At 36.8% G+C, this 14,597-nt stretch overlaps 1 protein-coding gene across 3 annotated transcripts in view; it reads left to right on the plus strand.

Annotated features, from left to right (window-relative positions):
• The window catches only part of WWOX (WW domain containing oxidoreductase), a 484,520-nt gene that overhangs the window by 111,672 nt on the left and 358,251 nt on the right, over positions 1-14,597 (plus strand). For all 3 annotated transcript variants that reach the window (XM_053986992.1, XM_053986991.1, XM_053986990.1), the window contains exon 8: positions 2,097-2,361. In XM_053986992.1, the coding sequence (XP_053842967.1) occupies positions 2,097-2,361 (265 nt within the window). The remainder of the gene's footprint in view (positions 1-2,096; positions 2,362-14,597) is intronic.

Below are 14,597 nucleotides of genomic sequence, written 5' to 3' on the forward strand. Positions count from 1 at the left end.
GTTTTTGAAAACATTTTGAAAGTGCTCATTGCTAAGTCAGAGAGATCAACCAAGGTTGACAGAAGCCCATAAGGAAATAAGTAATAGTCTATGTTTGAATAAAATAATTAACACAACTAGTAAATTTCCTTTTTTCTAAGGAGTCCAAATAATGTCTTGCAGCTTATCACTTAGACTGATCATTGTAAATAACTGTGCTTTCCCCACCCCTCAGTCTGTTTAATGGGAAGAAGTTTATGTAAGGAGTTAGTTAGGTATTATTAGGTGGTTGTTCTTTCTGACCTACTTGAGAACTCTGAGCCTTAAACCATGTTGTAAAACAGAAGTGTTGGTATCTAATTACTTCCATAAACCTTGACTGGATCTTGTTGCTGGAGTCAAGACCCCCTGTTAGGGGAAAAATCAAGTCCCATGTTTGCAGAAAATGCTATCCAGCACTGCTCCAAGGCAAAATATTTATTTGCCTCTTTGGTTCTTTGTTTATTTCTAGTTACGTCTCTGGATTCAGCACAAATGAATTCTGTTTAAATTAAGCTTTTGGGTACTTTAAGCACATCATATTAAAATCAGAATAATAAATAGGTTGACTTTCTTTCTGTCTTTATTTCTGTGTTGTTAATTTGATTGTCCAGCCCTTATTCCCCTGAATTCATTGAGATTGACTCACATAAGCACACTTGCAGGACTGGACTCAAAATATGCCACCGTGTTTCCTTTATACAGTAACACACAAAGAGTTTTATTTATAGATTATTTTTGGTGTCATAAGTGATTGCTTGTGGAACGAGTATAGGAAATTCCTCCCAGAATAGTCCTGTTAATTTCAGAAATGTATTTTATCTAACTGAAAATTATGAAAGAGAAATTTTGTTGTTGAAATTGAAGGGCTAATTGTGCAAGACACAGAACATCCTGGATTCCTCTTGAGTTCAAATACTGCATTGCATTTCTCTGAGCGTATTATAATTCTGCTCACAGAATGAATGTAGAAATTCCAGCTGATCTCTTCATTTCTGGGCATGAGATGCAAAATTAGTAAAGATATTTTAAAACATTTTTCTAGTGTGTGCTATAATTATGTTTATCCCTGTTCTCCCCAGCTGATTCTGAAAACCGAGTATTAAAAAGAGCTTACTAAATCCTTTTTATTTTTAGTAGCTCCTCTGAATGAAACGTAGATCTGTAACTAAATGTAGTATTATTTTCTAATATTAAGATATAAGTAAATTAATAAGTGAAATTGTAAGAACTGGGAGGAGAAATGCTTTATGGAAATTTCATTTTCTTCATCTAAATGTCTTTAGAACATTCACTACTTTGTTTCTTTCCTTTTTTTTAATAACAAACAGCTGGTGTTTAATGACTCTGTCAGACCCAATTAAAAAACGTCAACTAGTTACTTTGATTTGTGTTCAGCCATGCCATGGGTATACTTAAAAACATTATGCTCTGCCAGAGCTCATTTTGGCTTTGTTTACATTTATCTTTTAAACATATAAGACTATTGATGGCAAGTTACCAAGGTTATAACCCCTTTATATTCATCAATTTTTAATCTAAAAAAGAGCTTAAGAGGCAGTGAGACTCATCCATAGTTACTTGAACACTTAAATGCAAGTGTGCTCTGTGTGAGCACTGGATGAAATGATCAGGGGATGGGAAGAAGGGGAAAAGAAAAAATGCTGGGTTGCTCTGCTTTTAGTGCAGAGTTATTTTATCATTTTATCCTACATTATTTCCTCCAAGCTGATCATGCTTTTAGGGATATATGGCAAAATAGTTTTTGTTTTTTTTTTTAAATTTAAAATAAAGTGATTTGTAAGTTACATACAATGTCTTTAAACCATCAAAGTGTTTTCTGAGTTGTTTTTGTTTATTGTTTGCTGTTTATAATGATCCAATAATTTTACTGCCATATTATATGGGACTGTTCCTTGGGTCTCAGGCAATTACCAGTAGATGCTTTCAGCTGCTAAATAAGCTGCTGTTTTATGCTGGTTCTGGCCAGGATCTACTCTGTTGTCTACATTTTATATTGTTCTTAATGAGAGTGAAATTAACTCTGGGGTATCTAAGGCACATTTACTGTTTCTCAGATTTACAGAAATTAAAGACTCCTCTGGAAAGCTTGATTTCAGCCTGCTTTCTCCATCCAAGAAGGAATATTGGGCTATGTTGGCCTACAACCGCTCCAAGCTTTGCAATATCCTGTTCTCCAACGAGCTGAACCGACGCCTCGCTCCCCACGGGGTGACATCCAACTCAGTCCATCCTGGAAATATGATTTATTCCTCCATTCATCGCAACTGGTGGCTGTACACTCTGCTGTTCACCTTGGCTCGACCTTTCACCAAGTCCATGGTAAGTGAATGCCTTAAACTATTTTGTGCATCTCCATTTTTCCAAATCGGGGCAGAGGAGTTGTGAAAATCCAGCTGTATGTATCTACCTCTTGCCTTTTATAACAATGACCCTGATTTTAATGGCAAAAATCCTGCCAAGACAGTGCTCTAGAAGAGGATTCTTCAACCACCTAAGATTTACTTTGTCAATCTTCTGTTAAGGAACCTTCTAAGATGGAGTGCGTGATCCTATTTGCGTGTATGATTTTCACTGTGATTAAGTACATCCTATGTCTTAGGTGTGGGACAGTTTAAAGTTATTTCTGTGCTTAGGATACGTAAAACATCAAAAAAATTGCTTTGGCTTTTAAGTGGAATATGTTGACTGCATTTTTTATGTAAACAGATGCCCTAGTTAGAAAAGATACTACAGACATTATTAATGGCTGAGGGAAAGTGCTTTCAGTGGTAAAAGCACCTTCATTCATATTTAAAAAAAAAAGCAACAACCCAACAATTTTCTTGATTCTTACAAAGTGCTGAAGACAATGGGTGTTTTCCATTTGTCTCCATTGGATTTTGGACTGGAACCATGACATAATGAAAGGCTTTGCAGTTCTTCATTGCCAAGGTTATGAGTCTTTATTATGTAAGAATTTGCAGCACCTCCAGCACTTGGAGGGGTTACTTTGATGCTTTGAACCACTGAGCCAATTATTTATTAGGAGTCCAAAGTATTTTTTAGGCAGAGAATGACATTTACTTCATTGAGAACTGGCTTCCTTTAACCTTTAGACTGTTTTTCATTCCTTTTTCACTGACTAGGAAGGGTGTTCCCAAAAAGAGGAGCAGGGAGAAGGAGTCTCCCTTGAATGTTTGCTTCTATGAATCGGGGAAATGAAAAGATCCATACCCCTGCAGAATCTTAATTTATACTGGGATAACATGTGTGGAAAACAGAGGGTGTTTAAAAATCTGATTATGTGTCCATAAAAGAAAAATACTGGATCTTCAGTAAGATCATGGAGAAAAAAATAAACACTCCAGTGTTGACCAGGTGTCATTCAGGAGAGCCCTCACACCTCCAACCTCTGGCTGCATTTTGCAGCCTGTACATATGCAAAGCCTATTTATGTCCACAAGATTGATACGTGAGTGCTCTGGCACCTTGGGATGAGTAATAATATCTTTAAACAGCGTGTTTTTTTGACCAGGACCTATAAAACCAGGTCTCTGCTGTGTTAGGGATTGTTTGTAAAACAAATTCTTAAGTTCTCCTGAGAATGTGTAAGTGAATGTTATCAAAATCTTGTGAAAAGGATCCAGTCTGTGGATGCTTATGAATTGTTAGTTTTATTTACTGTGACATATTTTCACAAAGGGAACCTTTGGTATTTGTTGCTCAGGGAATCACATCCTCTAAGGAACAAAATAAAACACTGATGTTAATTTTGAATTCTTTAAAAGAATTGATAGACTTTTAAATAGTGTCTATTAATGGGTATTACATATAAGAGAATACAAAATACAGGACAGAGATATCAGCACTGAATAACAGTGCAGTCTGGTCCAACCCAAATCACTTCTGTAAGTCCTTCATGTTTGTATTTCACTGAGGTTATTTGAATGTCATGATGGAGGGTATAGGCCGAGGTTAAGCATCAGTTTTACAACTCAGATTCTGATATGAATTATGTTCCCCTGAACTCTACCAATGTTTCAACAGCCAATAAAACTAGAAAAGTGCCCCTTCCTGGGTATGCAAACAAGCTGAGCTGAAATTCTCAACATCATCAGTGTAAGAGGTTCTATTTTAAAGCTTGTAGGGAGCAAATGATTTGCTGCTGCTGCTTCTTTTTTAGGGATTGTGCTGTTATCAACCCAGTATAGACTTTGTTGGGGTCTTTTTCTGGGCTTCCTTTCCGTGTTTCTGTGGCAGCTACCCTGGAGTTCAGATGAGTGTTTTGGTCAGAATGTTGGGAGTGATCTCAAAGCTGCAGTCCCAAGGTGGTGAGCTGCTCATCCTGAGCTTTCCAAGGATGTCTGCATTGCACAATGCAGCATGATGCAGCAGCATTTAAAGTAGCTCCAGCTGAGCTGGGCCCATCCCTGGAGCTGAGATTGGAGACAAGGTTGTGTGGGGAGAGGGGAGGTTGGGCAGCCCAGACAAGGAGCCACACAGAAATGCCTGGACCTGTTTTGGTCTCTGAGGCTGTAGCTTCAGCTGCTGCAGCATTTTGGTGTGTGGAGAGGCCAATCCTTCCTGGAGCCACTTTGAAAGTGCTTGCTATGTCCTGAGTTACTGGACTCCTGGAGTCTTTTATATATCTATATCTATCTATATATACATATATGTGTGTATATATATATGTACACACATACACACAGAAACTGGAGCTGCACATACCTGATTCTAAGGTCTTTTTGTATCATTGTGGTATCCAGGAAGTAGTTTAAAGTAGAGCAATGGAAACTGAAGGCTATTCCTTTCTTTCCCATTGGAATCTAAAATCCACAAGGATTTCTACACAGAAATTTAGAAGTATTTTGTAGAAAGAAATAGTTGCAAATGAATTGCCATTTTATTATTGAAGTAACTGTAGGTCTACTAATGTCAAAAGGGCTCTTTTTTACTTACCATTAAATAGTTACACAGTGAGTTGGAGATGCTTAGATTATAATTAAATGTCAGTTGAAATAAGTGGCTACTGTAAAAAACAAACTAGAAGAGAAGCTCTGAAGGTAACTTCGTAGGCCATGCTTATATTTAGCTGGTTTGATCTAAGGCTCTAGGGTTTTGAGTTTTTTTCTTTCTACTTCTTTTACTCTCTTCTCTCTTTCCTGCTCTCTTCAAAAACTGACTCGAGAAAAGGAAGTTTGACTGAGTTGGTGTTTTTTTTTTTTTTTTTTTTTTTTTTTTTTTTTTTTTTTTTTTTAAATAAATGCTAGTCATTCAGAACCCATCTGATTTCTCATTATTTACATACAAGACTAAAGTTAAATATATTTATTGTAAGTTTCGAGCTTAGACTGAGTGTGGTATCTGGTGTCACCCCCAGGTGATTTTCAGTGTTCAAAGGCATATAAAATTATAAGCAGAGTGCCATTATCACACACTTGTGATAGTCTTACATAGACCCAAATATTTTTGTTGGCAGGTAACAGAGCAGAAAGAATATCATGTGTTAGAGTAGCAAGAGCTTAACAGATGTTTCAGTGAGCTGCATTTTCAAATCCTTTTACATTAAGAAATGGCTGGGGTTTGGGGAAGTTCTGAGACTATTGGGTTACATTTCCTGTTGCAGTGCAAAGCCAGCCATTGTGTTGGAGTTTTAGCAGATGTGTTACCCCATTTTAATGGTTGGGAGTAAAACATTGGTTCTGTTGCTGAGATATCAATTACATTTATAAAAGCTCAACTTGTCACCTTTAAAAGCAGTTAGAAGTACTAAGACAACTCTGCCCTTAATTTTTCACTGTGTAAGAGACTGATACTTGAAGGGCTGTTTGATTTCTTCCTTCTCCCCCGAAGATAGTAACTTTCCAGAACTGGATTTTGTATTTAAAGTATTGCTGTTGAGAATGATAAGGAATATTTCTAAGGGCCCAAAAGTCTTCTGCATGTCTAATTTTTATATAAACCCATGAATTCTTGTCACTGGGATATTTTCCCAGGGGTGTTTGAGGCAGTAGCCCTGTGTTGCAGTGTTCATAGAGGCAGGAGGAAACCCCAGTGCCTAAAATGACTTCACTGGCTTTGCTTTTACTAGAAGTTGGAAGTGTCTGAATTTAAATTTCATGTCATGATTTCCATGCACATCTAACATCAACTCAGAAATGTTATTCTGGCAAGAAATCAATCTGCATCTACAGGAGTGACTGCAACCTAATGATCACATCTGTTTGCTTTTGATAGAAGCCCAAAAAAGGCCCTGTAGCCTCATCACCTCTTTGCTTTCTCCCCTGTCTTTTGCTGAAGGAGCTGGAATTACCCTTAGAGCTGGGCATAGAATTCCCCCTCCAAGCAAACATTTTTTGCTGTCCAAAGATCCGTGTGGGCTGTATTGAGTTGATGTTGGCTTCCAGTTCTGAATTCACAGTTCAGGCCAAATTCTGCCCTCAGCTGTTCCTGCTCAGCCCCAAGAGCAGCTTGGGCAGGGTGGGTATGAGTGTGTTCCAGCACAGAATTTGGCCTCTTTCATTCCTTAAGACACTGCTGAAAATGCACTGGGGTTTCTTGAAAAGCAAGAGGCAGTTCTTTTTGGAAAGAGCCGCACAGTTCAGGTTTGATCAAAATGACAGTTTCTTTTCTCAGATTGAGTTCTGGGCAGGAAGTGAAAGAGGATGGGAGAGTGAAAGGGAAATAGCCACCTACTGGATATTAGCAGCTGGAGTGAGTGAATAAATCACATGAGCAGTTCTCCTGGTTTATGGGTTAATGCCTGAAGTGTAAATGTTCAAGTGATGCTAAGCCACAGCTCTCCTTTTTAACGTGCAGGTTTGTGGACCTTACCTCCAGTACCATGGAGGGAAAATTATTTTATTAAGCCCTCATTGTTTCCTTGCACAAAACTCCTATTTAAAATTGGGTTTAAAACTGAATTGGGTAAAAGGAAAGGAGGCTTATGTGGAAGAACATTTTGATTTGTTGTAATAGGATGGTAAAGAGATGCCTCCAAAGTAGTTGTTGATCATTTTGTGTGTCCTATCCAGCAATAAAATGTAATATAAGCTAGTTTATTATCAAACTTACATTTAACTGATACATACTTTAACTTGCTGCTAAAATAAATGTAGCATGAAATAAAAGGGCAAATTAAATTTGTCCCCTGTAACCTACACCACAGGAATGGAAAGTCTCTAAGGAAATCTATCCCTGTGCCAAAGTGAACAGGTCAGGACTGCAGTGACCAGAATGGTGCTCAAGGCCAGCAGTGGCCATGGAATTTGCTGTGTCCAGCACGGCCCCATAGCTGTTTGTGGAGCAGCTCTGTTTTTGTCCTGTAATTTCGTGGAGGAAATATGGAATTTATTCTTCTCCCTGCCAGATCCTTGCAGAATTTCAGCAGGCTTTGTCAAGTATGTGGGCTGTAAGGCAGGGAAATATTTGGTCCTTGATGTTTTATATTACATGTAATTACATTAAAATTTTAAATTAAAAAAAGATTTCCCTATATTTTCAGACTGAAAAAGCCCTTTCTTATTGTTATTTCTTCTCTTTTACTCACCATCACTTATGGAGCTGAAGTGCACCTGGAGTGCTGTGGAGTCTCTGAGGTGCTGTGCAGCATTGATCTGCTCAGAATGTATTTGAGAAGCCATAAGGAAGGAAATTTCTGTTATGACTCTTGAGGTGCTTGGGTGAAAGGAATGGGGTTGCACTCTGATAGAAGCAGCTGAACAGGATGTTCAGTTTTGATTTTTTTTTTTTTAATCCATTTACCTTTGTTTTTTTATGTCATCAATATACTCAGTATTATGAATTTGCCTCATCCTTATGGTAGTGTTCTTGAGATCTTTTTTATACTGAAACATCATGAGTTATGGTCTTTGCTCAAAAATTGATCAACTACTGTAACAACTGAAAATAAGGAAGGCTTTGATTCTCCATGGGTAAAGATGACTAAAATTAGAACTGTGAGTTTGAAGAGACCATAAAAAAAGATAATTTCTAAGTATTAGTCAATGATATTCTGTAGTTCTGGGTCTTTTTTGATTTTTACATTTATTTTTTTTTACGTATTGCTGTACAGATAATCTCTTTTTTGATGTCAGTTTTTCCAAAAAGATGTGGAAGTTTATGTGGGGAAAAAAAGGTTCTCTTTGTGGGAATCTGTGTTTTCACAGTGCATAATTTTATTCTCTTTTGTCAGGGAAGAAAATAGCTAATTTAATAATAAAACAGCATTAGAAAATCTTCTAGATTTTATGTGTACAACCTCTTTGCCTCCCTTCCTTCTGACTGATTAGAAATAAGGTCTTCTCTATCAAAATGAGTGTGTGCTGCTTTGCTGCCATGTTAAAGCCCTCATTCTGTACAGGTTTGTGACGCTTCTGGTTTTGTGGCCACACACAAAATATTTTCTTGTGTAGCTCACATAAATCTAATATTTTTTGACAAGCATTGTTAAGAAAACAGCAAAAGAATTTATCACAGAGCTTGGTGAAAAATAATTGGGAAGGAGAATGTAAGGGGAAATACACTGTGAGGAACTTTCTGGGTGCAGCACATACTTGAGTTGTAGAACCCAAATCTATAAACATGCACGTTCTTATGCTTTTTCTGGCTTTAGCCACCAACAGTAACTTTTGCTGGGAATAATCTAGTTTGAAATAAAGTCTTGATGATTTTTTTAAAAGCTGAAACAGATTGCCTCTATATTTCATGCATCTATTTAGTGCTAATGCCAACATATGTCTGAACTTGGGAAAGTGGCAGCAATGGTCTGAACTTTTTTGATATTTTCTTGCCTGGATCTTAACATAACCATGAACTGAGGTGGTAATTCTATCTTTGCTGCTGGTCTTCCTTTGTCCACCCTTAATCTGCCCTCAGATTATGCTAGATATTGTTATAAGAATAATTAAAAGAAGGTTTGGTAAACAAAAGGACTTTCAGAGGATAATCCCGTACTTTCTGCCTAATCTCTGTGACCTGGCGAGCAGTGAAAATTGGTGCTTGGTATTACTGTGCATTGCTGAAGACCAAATGTGAGTGTGCCCAGAGTCCCCCATTGATTTTTGCTTTTTTGAGCTCCCTTGTCACCCCAGATCCTCCAGGTGCTGCAGCTGAGGCCACTCAACCCTCCCTGTGACCTCAGAGCTCCTCATTTGTGAGCCTGAGCAAGGTCACTTACACATTTTGTTGTAAATAAAAGTACAGTGCAGACCTCCTTAGTTAACCAGCTAGCACATAAATCACAGGATTATTTATTTGCTTTAGTAACTAGAAAGTAATAGAGATAAAATTTTTATGAACAAGGTAACTGTAATCAAAGCAAAGTCAATGTGCTGTGGTTCTTGTATAATGATCCAGTGAACTATTGCATTCTAGAAAGATAATCACAAATATTCAGTGATAACGTCTGAGTTTTTAACTAGCAATGAGTTTTTAAACACTTTTTATAGAAAAATAATCCCAAAAAGTCTTTTCTGAGGGTTGTTCATCCTGGGGAAGAGGAGCCCTTAGTACTTGCAGTACCTAAAGGAGCCCCAAGGGAGCTGGAGAGGGACTTTCTTCCAAGGGCATGGAGTGACAGGACAAGGGGGAATGGCTCCAAACTGAAAAGGGCAGGTTTATTTCCCTGTGAGGGTGGGGAGGCCCTGGCACAGCTTGCCCAGAGAGAAGCTGGGCATAATGATGATCCACACATCTGAAGGTCAGCAAAAAAAAAAAAAAAAAAAAAAAAAAAAAAAAAAAAAAAAAAAAAATTTGGACGAGGGTTAGATTTTGTTTCTTTGATCCTTAAAGTTAAAATCCTGAGCACAAAATGAAAATGGTAAACGGTAAAAAGTAATGGAATTACATAATTGAATGTTGTTAGTCTGTGTCATTTTTTGATCATAACTCACAGAGCAATATAAATTTTGTGGATTCTAGAACATGGTTTATCTTTCCTCACATTTCTTTTTTCAAGTTTCTATTTATGAATGGATAGATGTTCCGGAAACCCCAAGCTTTTGCTGGCCTGGGTAGAATAGATGAAATATGAATTTTTTTAAAGAAAGAATGTAGTGTAGATCCTATGTTATGGAACTATAATTAAAATACTATTTCTTAATTGTGGGATGCAGTGCTTAGTTACCTTATTTCCCTAGAAGCCCTTGGATATCTGAGATGCTTTATTGTACCATGGTCTTTTCATTTCTCACTCTATCATCTTTGAAGAGGTGCCATACCACTTTAAACAGCTCACCAATCAGTTTCAGATGATGGATTCTCTTTAATCATTTACATCCAGAGAAAGTCAAATATTCCTTAGGAAGCCAAAGTAATCTAACAGAATGTATAGTGTTTGTGCAGCTGGATATCTTATTTATTTGAAGTTCTCAGGGAAATCTCTTCTGACTTTACAGAAAAGATGGAAGAGTAAACAGCGCCGGCATCCAAGTAATATGAGCTAGAAAGTCCCTTCTTTTAGAGAAAAGTCATTAAAAAAGTATATTTGCAAGATCCAAAAATAATAAAGTATATCAAATGCAGAGTGCTACATAATGTTTTTTCAATATTCTTACTATTTTTACATGTGTGTATATATGTGTGTGTATGTACCTACATATCTATCCATCTATAGAGGTGAAAAATACACTTGAGTCTTTAATATAGTTCATATTCCTGGGTAGGTGAACACAATAAGAGTCTGTTTTCTGAAAAAAAAAGATTCATCTGTTTGTTTTTTACTGTGTGACATGTCATTTATCATCATGTTGGCGTTCCCTGGACATAACTGCATAACTGAATTAACATTCCTAAAAACTTCCTTCCAGGAAAGCTATTGAAAATATATGTGTATGTACAGACATATGAATATTTCTAGGCTTTTGGGAGGTATCTCACTGTGATGCTAATAGTGTTTCTAGTTCCTGTCAGTTCTCTATTCCAAAGTTTGTTGTGTATATATAGGTATCTTTTTTTTCCTCCTGAGGAAGATGTGGGGGAGTTTGCTGGGATGGTTTTGTTGTTTTTGGTGTTGTGTGTTGGGGTTTTTTTTTTTTGTGTGTGTGTTGGTTTTTTTTTTTTTTTTTTTTTTTTGTTATTGTTGTTGTTACAGATATCAGTGTGGTAATTTTCTTTTTTTTCTTCCTAAAGGCAAGACCAAAACTTGCAGGATGTTCCTTGCCCAGCTTGGAGCATTGGCCAGATTTCCATGTGGAGGGAAATAGGTCTGTGGTTTGATGAGACTGTTTTAAGGAGTCTGTTCAGTTTTTCCACTGGATATTTGCTGGCATTTTATACCTCAGTACCTTCCATTGTATATTAATCTGAGAGTTATTGAAAGGATTGAGTTAGATACTGGTCAAATCCTGAACTTCTTTCTACTGTAGTCTTAATTATTTTATTGTCCCTATGTCTCCTTTCTAGGAAAGGGCTCGTGTGTTTCTAAAGAAAGAGAAGAAAAGGGAATACATGCTCCAGAAAAATTAATGAAACCAAAGTGTTTTCCTTAATTTTATGTTGGTTTTGTTGCCAACACCAGTCGGAGATGATGTGCTGCCCTGCCTGTCCTCTTCCTTTACTTAATCTACCCTCTTAAGTCTGCAGTTTCTCACTACAGTTTTATCAAAAAAGGAAGAAAGTAGAATGTATGATTTTAAGAGTTGTTGATATATGTAATTCAAGAATCAAATTTAATAAAAAGGATTTAGCAAAAAAAGGACTTGACTGTGTTTGGCAGTTGAAATATTAAAATGGTTCTGTGTTCTGATATGTGTTAGATGACCTCAGTTTGTGTGATGTTCTTGTGAAAACGTAGTAGATTTGCACTCATTCCTTTCAAAGGGAAGGCAGTCATATAATAATGAACCATTGTGCTTAATTCAGTGTAAAAGTGCACCAGAAATGATACAAGACTTAGTAGTTTTGCAGTAATCTGTATGAGGGTTCGTAATCAGAGAATTTCTGGATTTACTTAGCTTTTAAAATTTCTTTTGAGACTTAGAATACTTGAATCATTTGGATTTTCCAACCTCTTTATTCTGATGTTTCTAGGAAGTTGTTAGAGTAGTAGCATCAATCCTATTTTAGCAAGAAGGATGTCAGTAAATATAAACACTGTAGTCAAATTCCATCCATTATTTTAGTGACAACATGTTTTTTACAGTTATTAAGCATCACTATGGATATAGCACATTGCATGCCAAAAAAAAAATCCATACAAGGTAGTTGAGGAATTTTATTAATTGCAAAAGCATCACCTTGAAATAAGATAGCCATGATGGATGATGCATCTTAAATAAAAATAAAGTATCTTTTGATGTGTAGAGGGAATTGTTTGTCTTCAAAAACAAGATCTACTTGTCCCAAACGTGCAAGAATGACTTGTTAGTGCTGTAGATTTCCATCTCTTCCAGCAGTACTGTCTTAAGGGCTGATATTTCCAAAAATGGAGTTGAGCAGATGTAAAAGTTGAAACATACTGTGAGCTTATTTTTAACGTTTGGTCACACCATTTCTTGTTTCTTTACTTTTTTATAGATGGGTGTGCACATACAAATAATTGTGAGACTGCTAACTGGATATGGAAGCGTTTGCTCAAGTGTTGAGTGCCAGGCTTGCTGGGAAAGGAGTAGGTTTGACAATCCTTGTGCTGAACTGGCACATTAGCACTGATTTTTGAGTGAATGTTGTACCTACTGTTATGCAAAAAACCCTGAAGAACACTTCAATTTAACAAGCTAGAGCATAAGAATACTTGGAAATACTAGGATTCAATTTTTCACTTAAGTTCAACACTCTTGAATGTAGGTATTTTTCTTAGAATTACCTTGTCTCTCACTGTAATCTATTAATGAATGCAATTAGGGTTTTTTCATTTTGTGAGAAAATTGGAAACACAATTCCTTTCCACTGAACAGCATTACTATTAAATTGTTGTCCTGAATTGTCAAACTTGCATTATGATGAATACTACCAGTGCAAGAAAACTAATTTAGCACTTCAAGTAAAACAAGCATCTTGGCAATTTTTTATGATAATGAATTTGTAACAGTGTCATTTAGAATCTGATTGTCTACTCACATCAAGTAGCTCATCCCATCCCAAATAGTGTGGTTATCTAACAGCATTAATTATGGAGCAGTGGCATGATCTGCAAAATGATACAATTGACAGTCAGGCTTCCCATGGCAGAGCAGTGTCCTGCCTCTGTAGGAAAGGAATTCCTCATTACAGGTCACGAAGGCAAAGGTCCCAAATATCAGCAAGATTGGCAGCTGAAAAGTCCTTTCCTGTTTCCTCTTGTGGACCACTGTGGTGACCATTCTGCTTTTAATATCATGGCATAAACATAAAAATTGAATGTTTTTTTTTTTTTTTTTTTTTTCGTGCGTAACAACACTAAAATAAGGGTTTTCTGGGAAATAAATTTATTTTTGTTGGTCAAGATATCATGAGTAAACAGAAGTAATTTAACCAATTCTGCCAAGGAACAAGGTGTTACCTGAGCTGAATGAACTACATTGCTTGCATTTGATGAACAACTATGTACAAAGTGAGCCTCTCTCTTAACTTTACACCAAAAGTGGTGATTTTGTGAGAAAAAATGATGTGTTAACTTCTTTCATTCCCTTGATGAGAAATGTATGTGAATTTTCAACTTTCAGAGGCATTACGGCAGAAAGTATCAACAAAGCTGTCAGTTCCACTTGTGATATATATTTATTGTCTCCTTTTTGGCTTTATGTTTCTAAAGGAAATGTTTTCATATAGAATGTCTTTTTATCGAAACAACAGCTGAGCTTACTTTTGGTGATGAGGTGAAATTTATCATTATTGAATTACATATGTGCTTATTCCATAATCAGTAATGTGGTGTTTTAAATGGTCTTCAGCTAAAGTCAATGAGGCTCTTTGGAACACAATCCAGACCATTGCTTGTCTTGGAAAATCAAATACTCTGTGTGTCTACCCATGGCCAGCAGAGCTGAGCACTGCTCGGGGCTTTTTCTGCTGCTAGGAAGGGACAGAACACTCATCTGAAAGTTTTGTCACTGTCCCCAGCAGAGATTCCTCTAAATGCAGTCTAACTGCTAATCTGTTCCCCTGAAATAATGTTTATGGTTGGTAATGAAATGTGACTGGGCCAAGCTGTGGTCATTGCTGTTCTCTATCATTATAAGAAAAAAGAACTTTGGTCTCCTGCTTCTGTTCCCTTCTGCTGGCAGATACATCCATGAATTAATGATATTGTAGCATTAGGAAGCAGGAAGGAAAGGGTTGTCTAGACCTGAAATGGAGACTTAGACCTGGAATGAAGTCAGTCTGTTTGCTTCAAACATCTCTGCTGAAATGTTTGTAGTCTGTTGTGCCTTAATGCTTTGGGAGATATTTGTGAGTCCTTCCCAAGCTTATATTCTGACCTAATTTGAATGACTTCCTTACTGTGTAAGTGTCAGCACTGAGCAAATGAAAGCTTGTTCCATCTTCTTCATGTGTATGGTTTGTCATTTTCACAACGTGTATTTGTTAGGGTAAATGCTGTTGTATTACAACCATGATTTTTCAAACTTCTGACTTCCTCTGTGTAGGTGAGGTAA

This window comes from Vidua macroura, chromosome 11 (genome assembly GCF_024509145.1).
Source record: "Vidua macroura isolate BioBank_ID:100142 chromosome 11, ASM2450914v1, whole genome shotgun sequence".
Classification (NCBI taxonomy): Eukaryota; Metazoa; Chordata; class Aves; order Passeriformes; family Viduidae; genus Vidua; species Vidua macroura.